The sequence below is a fragment of the Poecilia formosa genome, unplaced genomic scaffold (assembly GCF_000485575.1).
Source record: "Poecilia formosa unplaced genomic scaffold, Poecilia_formosa-5.1.2 Scaffold30, whole genome shotgun sequence".
Lineage (NCBI taxonomy): Eukaryota > Metazoa > Chordata > Actinopteri > Cyprinodontiformes > Poeciliidae > Poecilia > Poecilia formosa.
The window spans coordinates 848,472-861,771 of NW_006799969.1; the positions used below are offsets into that span (position 1 = coordinate 848,472).

Genomic DNA, 13,300 nt, shown 5'->3' on the forward strand with positions numbered 1-13,300 from the left:
GCATTGTTGGACTTCTATTTCTGTGGTTGACTTGAGAGGAAAGAGGGCTTTGAAAGCGTTAGGTTCAAGAGGTTATTGGCTGAATAAGAAATAGGAAAGCAGCAGGCCATATTTGGCTGTACTTCCAAGTTATGTGGGATAAAATTACCACTAAATATCAGCGTTAAATGTTTTCGACCGCAAAGACTCAGGGATTACAAAGTCTTAAATGTTCTCATTCTAAGGAGAACAAAAACTGCTGATCCTCACACTGTGTTTTACTTCTTTTCGTCACCATATTGTTCTGTCCCCACTTTGACTGGCAGAGGGAGAGAGGAGCTGAGGAGTGCTGAGCGTAGCACAGATAACACGCTCCATCATTAGCTGACTCACGATAAGTATTCTGATGCTCAGCGGCTTCTCTTTATCGAGCCACCGTAATCTTTCTGCTGCTAAATACTTTATGGAGGCATTCAACTCACCACAGCGTAAGTCAAATTGAGTGTTGCAGAAGAAAAATAGCCATTTTTGGCCTTTTGCGACAGACTGTCAGTTGCCTAATCATTTTAAAATATATTAGTGGAGAAAGTGATGGACAGGAATATTCATAACTACAAGTTTAGCTCCTTTCCTGAAGCTGTTGTCACCAGAGACTCGCCCTGAACATGCAGCGACATACACAACTGTCTTCCCTTGAGCGTTGCTGTTGTTTACAGAATCTCAGTAGACAATACCTACTTGCCTCTGCTAGCTCTTTCTTCACTCTAATCTATCCCTCCACGCTCTCAGGCACACTTACAATCTACTGTGAGAAACATTGTGGGATGTAGTGTTTGTTTGCCAAGCAAGAATGGAAATGGGAACATGCTCTCTCTCTCTCTCTCCTGTTTCTCACATTCAAATATGTGCATGAGCATCAGTTTGATGCAACAGGAAGCACAAGAGGTAATGGTGCATCCATGGAGCACCCAAACAGGGGAAACAATCCAGATTTAAGCAGGAAATGCTTGATTCCTTGGTTTACAGATGCAAAATCACAGTGGCATGAGGGCTGGCGATTAAAAAGTGTTGAAATGGAACAAAATTTAAGAAGGGAGAAGCAGGAACCAACAGGACAAAGATCTAAGTAAAGGAAGCTGAAGACAGTTGACTGCATAATCTTTCTGATTAACAGAAAACAGAAACCCTCTGACCACCACCAGCATGCAAGGACGGTGAAGTGTCTTTACATCATCCTAGCATATGCGGTTGATGCACATAGGAAGATAAACAGGAGAAAACAAAATGAAAACGTTACCCAGTAGGATATTCAGTCAGAATATTATCAACCAGCATAACCGAACACATCGTTTTTGGGGCTAATTTCCCTCCTGTCTGACTGCAACAGGATCACATCCAAGCTTGATTACAGTTTAGCTTTGACCGCAGTTTAAGAGTGAGAGCAGCCATGCAAACGTATGACAAATGCATCAGTGACATCTTTTGTCGTCAGGTCTCAGCACCGTGTCAATCAGCTGTCTGGAAAACATCTGTTTTTTTTTTGTTTGTTTGTTTGTTTTTTCCCCTCTAGGAGAAAAATACCTCTAACAACAGATTCTCCCAGTTTGCTAAAAATTACATTGGCGGCGGAGGCACTATAATATCAGTTCATCCCCATGTGTCAGACCTGACATGTCTGCATGAAATGCTCTGTGCTGTCACCTGGATGGACAAATGACAAGGATATCTCCCAAAGACATATGTCAGTGCTAACACTGATTGGCGCTGACAGACTTCACTTGTTGACTCCTCCAATTGAATAGCTCAGGACAATTCTAATTTTAGTCTTTAGGTCACAGTTTCCTTCTTTTGAGTTTCTAAAATAAACACAGAATTCCTCTTGACATTGAAGGATTTTATAGGAGATCCCTGAAGCACAGTTATTATATAAACCTTGTGTCTTCTATTATTTGAGATATCTTAGCTTTTTCCATTGAAGCAATGGGGGATATTGGACAGATTGATGCCAGGCAACAAAGAATTGACACATTCCCTCACTGACGCAAAACCTGAAAGACTGTTTCACGTGTGTTGCTTCAGTGCTGGGACTCACTCTTACCTTCATCCAAATCCTCTCTTAAACAGCTGCAAGTCGACGTGGTTAGGTGGTATGCCATCGCTGCCAAGTCTGAAGGTCGCATGCCTTTGATCCCTCAGTCTAGTGCAGTGCTTTATTATCTTTTAACTTTGTTTTCAACTCCAGTTAGAGTCTCAGCCAAGGGAATAGTGGGAGCTGTCAGTGATACTCTGTGAAGATATAATGCTATTTAAATGCTAATGTGTTAAGAGGAGCAAAACGACCTTTACTCACACCCTGCATGTGAGCAGATTGAAAGCCCCAAACAGAGGCCCTTAATAAATGAGCATCTTCCTCTGACTCTGTCGGCCATCTCTGCACATCTTATGTCAGGTGTGATGCAGGTTTATCACAGTTCAACCACAGGAGCTTTTAAAGTCTGTTAGAACCAAATTCAGTCTACATGTAAAATTCAACACTGGATGAGTCTATGTTACTGCTTTTCTTTAGTTTTATTCATTATCAGGGGTTCTGTAAAATAGTCTTTCTTTTGAATTACATGATTGCCCTCAACTTGCAGTTCAATGCTATGCACCATAATATAGCGGCATACAATTTGAAAGTACAAGTAAAAGGTTGCATGATCTTCAAAACTTGGTTTTATGGATCTCAACGCACAACAACACAGCACAAGAAAATTTAAAATGAAAGCTGCTTTGCTCATTTATGTTTACTCCCATTTGATCTAATAAAATCCTTAATGAAATCCAGTTCAAAAACATTTCTTATGTGTAGATATATCTTAAAAATGAGAATATTGTGAATAAGCTCAATCACTCATTTCAGAGATTAAATGTTTATAGAGTGAAGCCTTTATTTATTTTACTTTTGAATATTATAATTAACTGACAAATTAATTAATTCAGAATATTTGAACATTACATTAGATCAATAAAAAAGGAGCTTCAAAAAATAAAAATCACGCTTATGAAAAGGAAGCACGTTTCTATGCACTCTACGCACTAATGGGGTGATCTAATCCGAAGTGGCTTATTATTGTCCAAATCTTATGGAAGAAAATGTGTCTTGTGAAAACTGCATCATGTGCTTCTTCTTTCTTTCTTTCTTTTTTCTAGATCATTGGGCAGTAAGGTTTGGAATGGGTTTCAAAAACTGAACTCGGCTTTCCAAAAAGAAATACTTTTTCACATCACTGTGAGGATAGTTGTTAAACGTGATGATCTTGGGATCAGCAACTCTTTAGAAACAATCCAAATTACTTTGCTTACTTTTGTAAGAAAACCTACAAGCCTTAGTTTGAAATTATGTAATACATTTTAACTTGTTCACCCAATAATATTGGAATAGAAAAATGTATAGCTGTTTTATGTTGCATTATCAAGCCACTCTGGAAAAAGATCTTCCAATTAAATTGATAAAATCTTAAAATTAATTTTACTCTCGAATGTGTGCATGCAAATTTATAACCTCAACTGTTTGCCGGTCATAATTGTCTCCCTCTTTGCTTTTTTCTTGCCAATCAATGGCACAGATGATTTTTTTTTTCCCTCAGGATGCCTCATGCAAATACAAACAATTCCTCAAAATGCTTTTGAAGATATGTCCTTTCAGTAATGTCAACATGTGTTGCTTCCATGAAACACATGGAAAAATAAATAAAGAGAGACAGAGAGAGAAGGTATACAAGTCTGTCATCTGACGTATAATCCCAGAAAGTGTGTGTGACTGTGTAGGAAGATACTTTATTCAGCAAGCACCTCAGAGGACAGCTGACAAAGAAAGGCCTTGGAGTAAGACGGTGACTTAACATCAGACATGAATGTAGCATCATATAAATCAGTGATGCGCCGTCACCCTTCTGATTGCAACACTGAGCTAGTCCGAGTCAGAGCTGGAATATTCGCAGGATTTGACCTGTTTAAAGTTTGCGCAGTTGCGCCTTTAGAAATCTGATTCCTCTTGAGTGAACTTGTCCCATCTTTTTTCGCTTCCTGCCACTTGAATACTTGGAGTACTCTGGATTAATTTTGCAAAAGGCTGCCAAGTAGTGATCCTCACAGAAGATTGGTAAACAACAAGAGTTTGTTTTGATCTCAGTAGATGGAGGACGGGAGGAACACAAGAGCACGGCAGCACCGCATGGTTGAGAATTTGAAAAAAAAAATAGGTTTGGAATTTTGAATAAATTGAATCCAATTGGATAGATGAAAAGGATCCTCTTAACCGTGGTCGCATTTCAGTTTCAGCTCGGAAAACAGCCTTGATTAAACACAGGGTTTTAAGAGAGATGCTCTCAGAGCCAAAATAATTAGAAGGAAAATCCTGAATCCACAACTTCTTTGAAGCGGTGACAGGGCCCGGAGGAGCTGAAATCACCATGTTTGTCGCTTTTATTCCACAGAAAAAAACGTTTGCTGCAAAATGTGTATGCAGACACAACATTTTTGATGTCTCCTGTTTTTGCCTTCTTAAAAACAGGAGAGCACAGCGAGAACATGTCCTGGTTATGGCGACCTCAGACTGTGCCCGACATTCAAGATACGGGAAGTGGCAAACACAGACAAAAGAGTGAGGTCAGTCTGGTCTCAAAGAAATGGTTAAGATTTCTGGGGCCTCTCAGCACCGCATTATGTGGTGGTGCAACATAATGGGTTAAAATGACCTGACAGCCCTGTAATTCAACATCAGTGGAAAGGTAATGAGAAACTTTGTTGTTCTGAAGAAGTGAATTACCTATTTTGAGATGAGGTAGCATATAAGCTAGCAAAGTTCTCTTCAACAAAGGAGGTTTGGCTGAAGAGCTAAAATACAGCCAGTTTAAATTTTTTTCCATGCCAAAAGTGGCACTAATGTTCGAGAATTTACGTTTTTTGTCTTATTATTTTGATGGTCAGTCTTGGTTTTGGTTGAATTGGCAGCTGAAGGGTTAGATGTGTGGTTCCAAAGTTCTGCCATTTTGTCTAAAGCTGCTCTCCTCCGCCCACCCTCCCACATGTAGCTCATAAAAACTCTCCTTCGGTTTATGAGGTTACAGCCTTAATGTTGGTTTTTATGAGGCGTATCTTAGTGAGGCAACGGAGCTTAGCTTTGTTATCCTGTTTGTTTCCGATTTCATAAGAACAAGGCAAAAAAAAAAAAAGGTTTCCAAATGTTCCTGAGTGAGCCTTCTTTTCATAAAATGTTTTCAACCTGGTGACTCTATATTATGACAAACGCTAAGAAAAGATTCCTGTCAGGACAATGGCTGCTTTTACTCTGTTGCATAATTTGACACATTTTACACAATGTTTCACACAAAAATGAAGAAACTATCATACCTCATAAGGTTTAGAAATGTTCTTGGCATCAAACTACACCACACCTTGTAAAATGTTTATACCACATGTTTACATTGTGTGGCCAAACAATCTGATTTTTTTTATTTTTAATATATATATTTCAATATAAATGTATGCACCACATCAGCTGTTTTTTTACTTTGAAAATGGATGTACATCAATACATGTTTTTCAAATGATTTTTAATTTAATGATTTTTAATGCCATATTTTTATGGGATATAAAAATGTGGCATGCATTTGTAATCAACCACTTCAAGCCAATACATTTAAATTGTAGAACCAGCTTTCTGCAGTCACAGCTGCAAGTGGTTCGACGCATGTCTCTAACAGACTTGCCCGTCAGTTTAATTGGGCAGTCTTGTTTTGGCAGGTATGCACCTGTCAATTTCAAATGATGAACAGTGAGATTTCCAAAGCTTCTGACATTGTTTTTTTTTTTTGTTTTTTGTCTTTTCATGAGCCTTTTTGTTTTCTAATGTTTTCTACACTACATTTGAGACCTTCCCTGCACAGCTTGATTTCCTCTCAGGTGGAATCTGTTTACCTGACATTTAATGGAGAAATTTTGGGTTTTACTTAGGGATATTAGAGTTGGCTGAAAATAGTAGGGGGGGAAAAAATGAGTATTTTTTCATAAAAATCACAAAAAAATTCATTTCAAGTTTGTAGTGTAGTGTGACAAAATGTTCAAAGGATGTTAATATTTTTATAAGGCACTGTAAAACGTCATAAAAAAATTTTCATACCTAATTCTGAGTAAAATTGACCATTCTAAATCCCAAATAAAAGATCATAATGAGGTTTAGCGGCAAGCTAAATGTTTCCTCTAATTTATCTAAATTTATTACAATATAAAGCTATCATGTTTGCCCTTGATGACGGATCACAGAGTTGGTTTTTAATCTAAAGCAACAGGACACCCAGAGAAAAAGTGAAGGGTAGTAGATTTGGTGATCTCCTCTCAAGGTCTTCTATCTGGCATTGTGCCTCACAGCGCACTCCTCATTTCTTTGACAGATGACGCCGACACTGCAGAGTGATAGGCTATTATTTCACTTTGCATTGGACAAATGGCAATGCAGGCTTTTACCTGTCACCTGCCCTTTCCTTTTATATGTTCTCAACTTTTTTTTTCTCCTTCCTTGCAGAATTACACCACCACAGATGTGATTTGAAGGGTGCTATAGAAGTGTCGAGATTTAGTTCCTGCAATCTGTAGATTTCATGTCCACAGCTTGGGGGGCTTTTTTGTTGTTGCCCTGTAGCTGAAGTGAGTGAAAGAGGTGAATAATGATCGAAATATAGGTGAGGAGGTCCCTCATTGTTAGGTGTGAAACAGCTTTCGGTTCTGGTAAAAATGCTTTTTATGTCATTTTTTTTTGTGTGTGTCTCTCTCTTTTACAGACCGGCAGTATTCATGGTCACCCTCGCAGTACTTCGATGAGGAAACGTACTCCCCTGCACCCAGGAACATGAAGGGTCTCTCTGGTGGCCGCCCTGCCCATCTCCAGCTAACATCGCCCACCTCACCTTACACCTGTGGCTTGGCCGATTGTGACCACTCCCTGGATCACCATCTTCACCATGGTGACCCTCGGTCACCCACCTACCTCCTCAGCCCCACTGACAGCTGTGCCCTTGAGAGTCATCACCGCTGCTCCCCACGGAGCTCCATCCACTCTGAGTGCATGATGATGCCAGTGTCACTATCAGCCACCGACCACTCTATATCCAGTAGCACTTTCCCTCGTATGCACTATGGGAACGCTTCGAGAGATGGAGGTGGGAACAGTTCTGGCGGTAGGGATTCTCGGGACGACGGTGGCTCCTCCTCACACGGCGGCAGTGGCAAAATGAACCGGATCCCTGCAAATCTTTTGGATCAGTTCGAAAAGCAGATGCCACTGCACCGAGACGGCTTCCATACATTGCAATACCAACGCACCTCCACCACAACTACAACCACAGAGCACCGCAACGAAAGCCCCGGCCGAATTCGCCACTTAGTTCACTCGGTACAAAAACTCTTCACGAAGTCGCACTCCCTGGAAGGATCCTCCAAGATGAATGGCACCAAAAACGACTCCCACAGGGACGGATCGCATCACCACCATCACCACCACCAAGGCCACCACAAACACAGCAAACGCAGCAAGAGCAAAGACCGCAAATCTGATGGCGGAGGAAAGCAGCGCCATGGTGGATGGTGGAGCTCGGATGACAATCTTGACAGTGACAGCACGTACAGGACACCGAGCATCATGTCACGGCATCCGGTCGACCACATCACCCACTGTTACCCGGACTCAATGCACAGCCACCTGGCTGGGGACCTGTCCTTAAAGACCTCCAAGAGCAACAACGACGTCAAGTGCTCTGCCTGTGAGAGCATTAACATGGCACCTGAGGGCAAGTTCATGAAAAGGAGCTCCTGGTCAACATTAACCGTCAGCCAAGCCAAGGAAGCCTACAGGAAGTCTTCACTCAACCTGGAGAAACCCATGACCCCCACTGACCTCAAACCAAGCTTGAGACCATGTCACTATCTGCAGGTATGTTTCATCCAGTTACCTTCAGGTATGTTTCATCCAGTTACCTTCGCACTCTACTTTTCCTCTGGAGGAGCAGTACCTAGAACAACATAATAGCTTCACGCAAGCACCACAGGCCTGTTTACTAATAATTTTTCTAGTATGATTTGGTAGACTGATAAAGATGTGTAAAATAAACAAAATGCATTTTCTTTAGATTTGTCACGACTAACAATTAAACATAGAGAGGACCTCCTTAAAGAAGCCTTTAGGAAATGACTGTATGTGAGGCTTTTATGAGATTTTAACCTCATAAAACTAATTAATTAGAAATATGTGGTGTGTATTTGAAACCAGCTCAGAACATTCACAATCTAAAAATCAGAGATGTCTGGCATTACAGTTATTGCAGCGCTAGCAATGCTAAATTTGCTAAATATTAATGAAACTAGCCAAAAACAGCTTGACAAAGATTACCATCTGTTATGGATTTTGTTTGAGTAAAATAGCAAAGTGCTAATTTATTGAGCTGCTTAGTGTGATTTTCTCAATCTCTCGTGCACAGAGATGGTTTGAGTTCTTCTCATGAATAATTAACTAATGTTCAAGAGAGGGCCATTTGTTTTTGAGGTATGTTGCCACTGAAAGTAGCAGATACTGAATGTAGCAGCTTTTCAGACTATGGTTCAAACATTTATGCCCCATCTAAATAGTTGACATCACCAGCATTTTTACTTATACATTTCTTAAGGTTGTCCATTTCCTTGTCTGATTTAGTTGTGAAGTCATTTTAAGTAAGTGATTTTTTTGTGTTTATCAACATGTTTCATAACATTAACCTCTTGGAATGACTCAGCCAGTCCTGACGTTACTCTGACAGTGAATATAGAGAGATGAAGATTAGAGGGATTCCCAAGACATCTTTCAACCTTAAACACTTTGAGCTAATCACCAAGGATAAAACATCAAACTACCAGTGGCACATAATATGTAACAAATATATATATATATATTTTTCCATTGAATAGAGATAAGGGTAACAGAATCACTACTTGACTTAAAACACAATAGCTGAAAATGCTCAAGAAAGCTTTTTAAAGATCAATCAATTGATAAATAGAAAAAAAAAAACTAGCTTTCCTTTGGCCAGATTGCAATTGATCTAAAGCACTGCATTTGTTTTGTCTCTGTTCTGGATATTCGAATGTGATCCCGTCCTATGGCACAGCATGTGGCTGCCAGTAGAAATAACTAGCACAGCAGGACAAATCAATTAACTCTGTAAATGATCTCCGCCGGAGGGGAAGATCTGACAGAATGAGAATGAAACAGCAGAAATCAATGTAGATTTTTACCTCTTTTCTTATGCTCTTGAATGCGTTTCAGCTCTGACAAAGATTATTTCGCTCATATATGAAAGGTTGTATGGGAGGAAATGCAGGATGAGTCAACATATTTTGTAGAGTATCTTCCTGGGATATATCTGTATGCATGTATAGCAACTCATATTTTTAGTAGTCCTCTGGATGAATAATGTCAGTAGTCAAAATAAAGTGGACCCCTGGAGTGGAATTAGAAAAAGGAGTCTCTGTTCTACAGGTGGCGTGTGATGTGCAAACACAACCGGCACAAACTAAAGTGTCCAAATAAAATACTCTGTCTAGTTCTGATTGGTGTATTTTTGTTTCAGGTTCATTGACAGAGAAAGCACTTCCCCAATCGCATTTGTTGTATTTAAGTGAAGCCCACTTTTGAACAGAAAGTTGCAGTGTTGGCGTCTCTATCCCACTCTACCTTCCCTCCATTTGGTTATCCAGCTGAAGTAGTGTCCAAGTTGCAGCACTATAAACATTTCTAAAAATAAACCTCAGCTCCTGCTCCCTGCCGCAGGGCTATATTTAGCTCAACATTATCAATCCAATCCGCAAAGGGTGAGACACTTTTTCCCTCCCCGGAGGAGAATCAATGGGCACTCAGGGACCTCTCACATAAGATGTATTGAAGCAGAAGGCAGTCAGAGAAGCACACTGCTGAGGTTTGTGGCTCTCTGATGCTCACGTACTTTAGGATGCAGAAGGTGGCGGAAATTAGATGTCTGTTTTTTGGGGGGGTGTTTGCACCTTTTTAGCCATTGTTGATCCTTACAACAACAGCAGCACTCAAGACAGGAGAACCCAGAACCAACATTCAGGAAAGTTACTGCACAAACCGAGCGGTCACATTGAGAAGCGTTCATGTCCTGCTGCTCACATCAAATTGGAAAAACCCTAAAATATCTGAGCTGTATCAACATAAATTATACTCAAAGAGTGTGTGTGCTAACTGTGTGTCCATGTGTGGCAGTGTGAGGAAGTGTGAGGAAGTGTTATTTCATTTTATTGGACACCAGATGGCTTGATGATGTGCTAGTCACCTTGTTTGCGTCCTTGGCTGATGACACATAAATGAAAAACTTCTGAAGCGCTGTGAAAGTATGAGATTGCAAACAGAGAAAGGTGTCAGGCTGAGGCTTTGCGACAGTGAATGTGTCCCTCTAGAAGCTCCGCAATCTAAAACCACAGTGCAGGTCAGACGTTTACACACCATTATTTTAAACCATTTTCAACCGTTGGAAGTTTCACGATCGGTTTGCTTTCATGTGATTTCAAAGTTTGGATCAGATAGTTGATACCCGGACACGGCTGGGTGTTCCAGCATCAGAATCCTGAACACATCAAAAGTGGTTTGGATTAGCAAAAGCCTAACATTAAGCCTCTGGAACGATGCTGTGGGGCTGACCTCAACCCCATTAAAATAAATGTATGGAGTGTTCTTAAAATCAACACGTGTATCAAGAAACTAATCAGTTTGAATCAACCTTACCAATTCTGCCAATACTGATGAGTTAAGTGATAAAATATTCAGCTATGATTTTCCTAAAAGGTCATTGATCACTCCAACTTGCACATTTCTTTGTTCTTACGAACTATGTCTTAGACTTCATTCTAAGACATGTAGTCTGTGCGTCTTCACTTGAACAAACCATCAGATCTATAACCATTTTAACAACAACTCTCCGCCCTGGTCATTAGAGAGGAAGGATAACTATTTCAACAGTTTTGCTGGTAGGGCAGTGTGCTGATTTTTAATTAGCCAATTAACTGCCAAGTTGGCTTGCCATAAGTGCACCATTAAAGGGATCCAGGCCGCTCACTGAACTACAGAAAGAAAGTCAAAACTGTGAACACAGGGGGTTCCCTAAAACTTTCTTAAAGGAGTTTTGAGTGAGTCGTGATCTACTGCTTCTTAAGATTTCATCCAAGAACAGGTAAAAATAAACAGCTTAACATGTGTCATGCTTGACTACGAACCATGTAGAACTGTGTCACCCTATGCTATTTTTGGGACACACTTTATTGCAGATTTCCAATGTTCCCCTGCTCCACTACACACGACCCAAATGAATCAACCACTGTCATGAAGCTTAGTCTTGTTAAATATTCATCAACTTTAAAAGAGGCACTACAGGAAGAAAATAGGTGCAGAGCAGTGTGCTTTGATCATAAAGGGTTGGAAGCACCACTCCGGAAAAAAAAAAAGTACATCATTCATGCTTGCAAATGTGGCCATTGCTGCGTTGTCATTTCTAACACTCTGCATCCGTCTGTGGAAAAGCCCTGAACAGGAAAGTTTTTACTGGCTGGTTGTCAATTTAAAAACAATAAAAGGTGATTTTTTTTAAAGGTGTGCAAATGGAGGCTTGCTATGTTAGATTGTTTTATTAAGTAAGACACTAGGCAGAAATCAAAGTAAATGTGGTATAGTAATGTTAATATTTATTAATAATAAGACATTTTGCAGCTGGATGCAACAATCTTTTGTGAGCAAACTTACTGAGTCATATTGTGAATCAAAAGTATATATTTTTTTTCTGGCTTTATGTCTGGCTGCCAAGAAAATCAAGTACATCTTTTAAGTGAAAACTGTAATAGGAGCAATTTCTGCTCTGTTGTGCCTGCACTTGGGTGTGTCTTTTTCACAATGAGGCACTGTGACCGACTGTACTTTAGTCATTTTGGACAATTTGGCTTACATGCAAAATGCTTTGTGTTGTGGAAAACTAAAACTACGCATCACCCTGAACACACCCTATGCTGCCAGAACTAAAGCTGAATCGGCATATTCATGTTTTGGAATGACCTAATCAAGATTTTGAGCTTAGGCCACTTGAAAATATGAGATACGATGAAAAAAAGGCACACAATCCAATCTGACTGAGCATTAGCAAGGTTGCAAAATAAACAGAAGAATGAGGAAAAAGTTATTTTTCTAACTGTACAAAAGTTTCACAGTTGGAATTGCAGCGGGAATTGGTTTTCTTTGTGTTTTCCATATTTATGTATTTATTTTAGAAAAGGTGTTCATAATTTCCTTACCAATTCAATTTGCAAACAGTTCTGTTTTAGTCTGTCACAATAAATCTAAATTTGGAGTTTTCCAGTAAAAACCTAATACTACAAGCCACGAATGTGAATTGTTTGTCCAACTGTTTTTATTTACTTTGATTGCTGAACATTTTCAAGCTAAGATCCGATAACGTAAAATGTCATTAAATAAGAAAAGATTACTGATCAGCCATCTAAATGCCATCTGGGTGAGTTTATCTAACAGAAGAGATAACAAATGTTTGAACTGTATTATGAGTTTTGGCAGAGAAGTAAAAAAAAAAAGAAAAAACCTCCTCCAGCATCCTGTGTGTCAGTTCAATCTGCTGAGGAAAATGAAAGACTAGACTCTGAGAAAGTTGGATTACTCATGACTGAAGCTTTATCTTTCTGTTATCCATCCTCTTTCTGTCCTATCCGATTCTTCATCTTTCTGCATTGTACTTTTACCTTTCCATCACTCCCGCTGTGTCTCAGTCTACCTCACACTATTTCTTTCCTTAATGAGAGCGACTTATTCTTTTTGCAGGAGGCTAGATAGGGTTGCAGAGTTAATCAATGAAATGCACTGCTGCACGGTGGGATGTTCAGTTCTCTCTCTTTTCCCTGAGACATCACATGCACCAAACATATTCCCTCTGCCCACAAATCTGATCATCAAGCTGGACTTACTGTACAACACTTACTGTACTTCCCCAGCCTGTCCAGTTATGCGGTGAATGAGAAACTGGGGTTATGTAATAGCATTGCTAAAATGCTCCCAGCACCTGCAGAGCTGCTGTTGGAGTCTCTCAAGAGTGCCTTTGTTAAAATTACCGCCCCCCCCAGAGATGTTTTACAGTCATTGAAATATTTCCAAGTAATTAAAAAGAATAAGACTTCTGTTATTGTTAAAAATGGAATGTTAAATATAAAATGTCACACTTTCTCTGTGAATTTTCTCACAGGC

General features: G+C 39.8%; 1 protein-coding gene across 6 annotated transcripts in view; it reads left to right on the forward strand.

Annotated features, from left to right (window-relative positions):
* Positions 1 to 13,300, forward strand: part of dlgap2a (discs, large (Drosophila) homolog-associated protein 2a) — a 161,704-nt gene that overhangs the window by 101,940 nt on the left and 46,464 nt on the right. For all 6 annotated transcript variants that reach the window (XM_016670051.1, XM_016670052.1, XM_016670054.1 and 3 more), the window contains one exon: positions 6,801 to 7,948. In XM_016670051.1, coding sequence (XP_016525537.1) covers positions 6,801 to 7,948 — 1,148 coding nt within the window. The remainder of the gene's footprint in view (positions 1 to 6,800; positions 7,949 to 13,300) is intronic.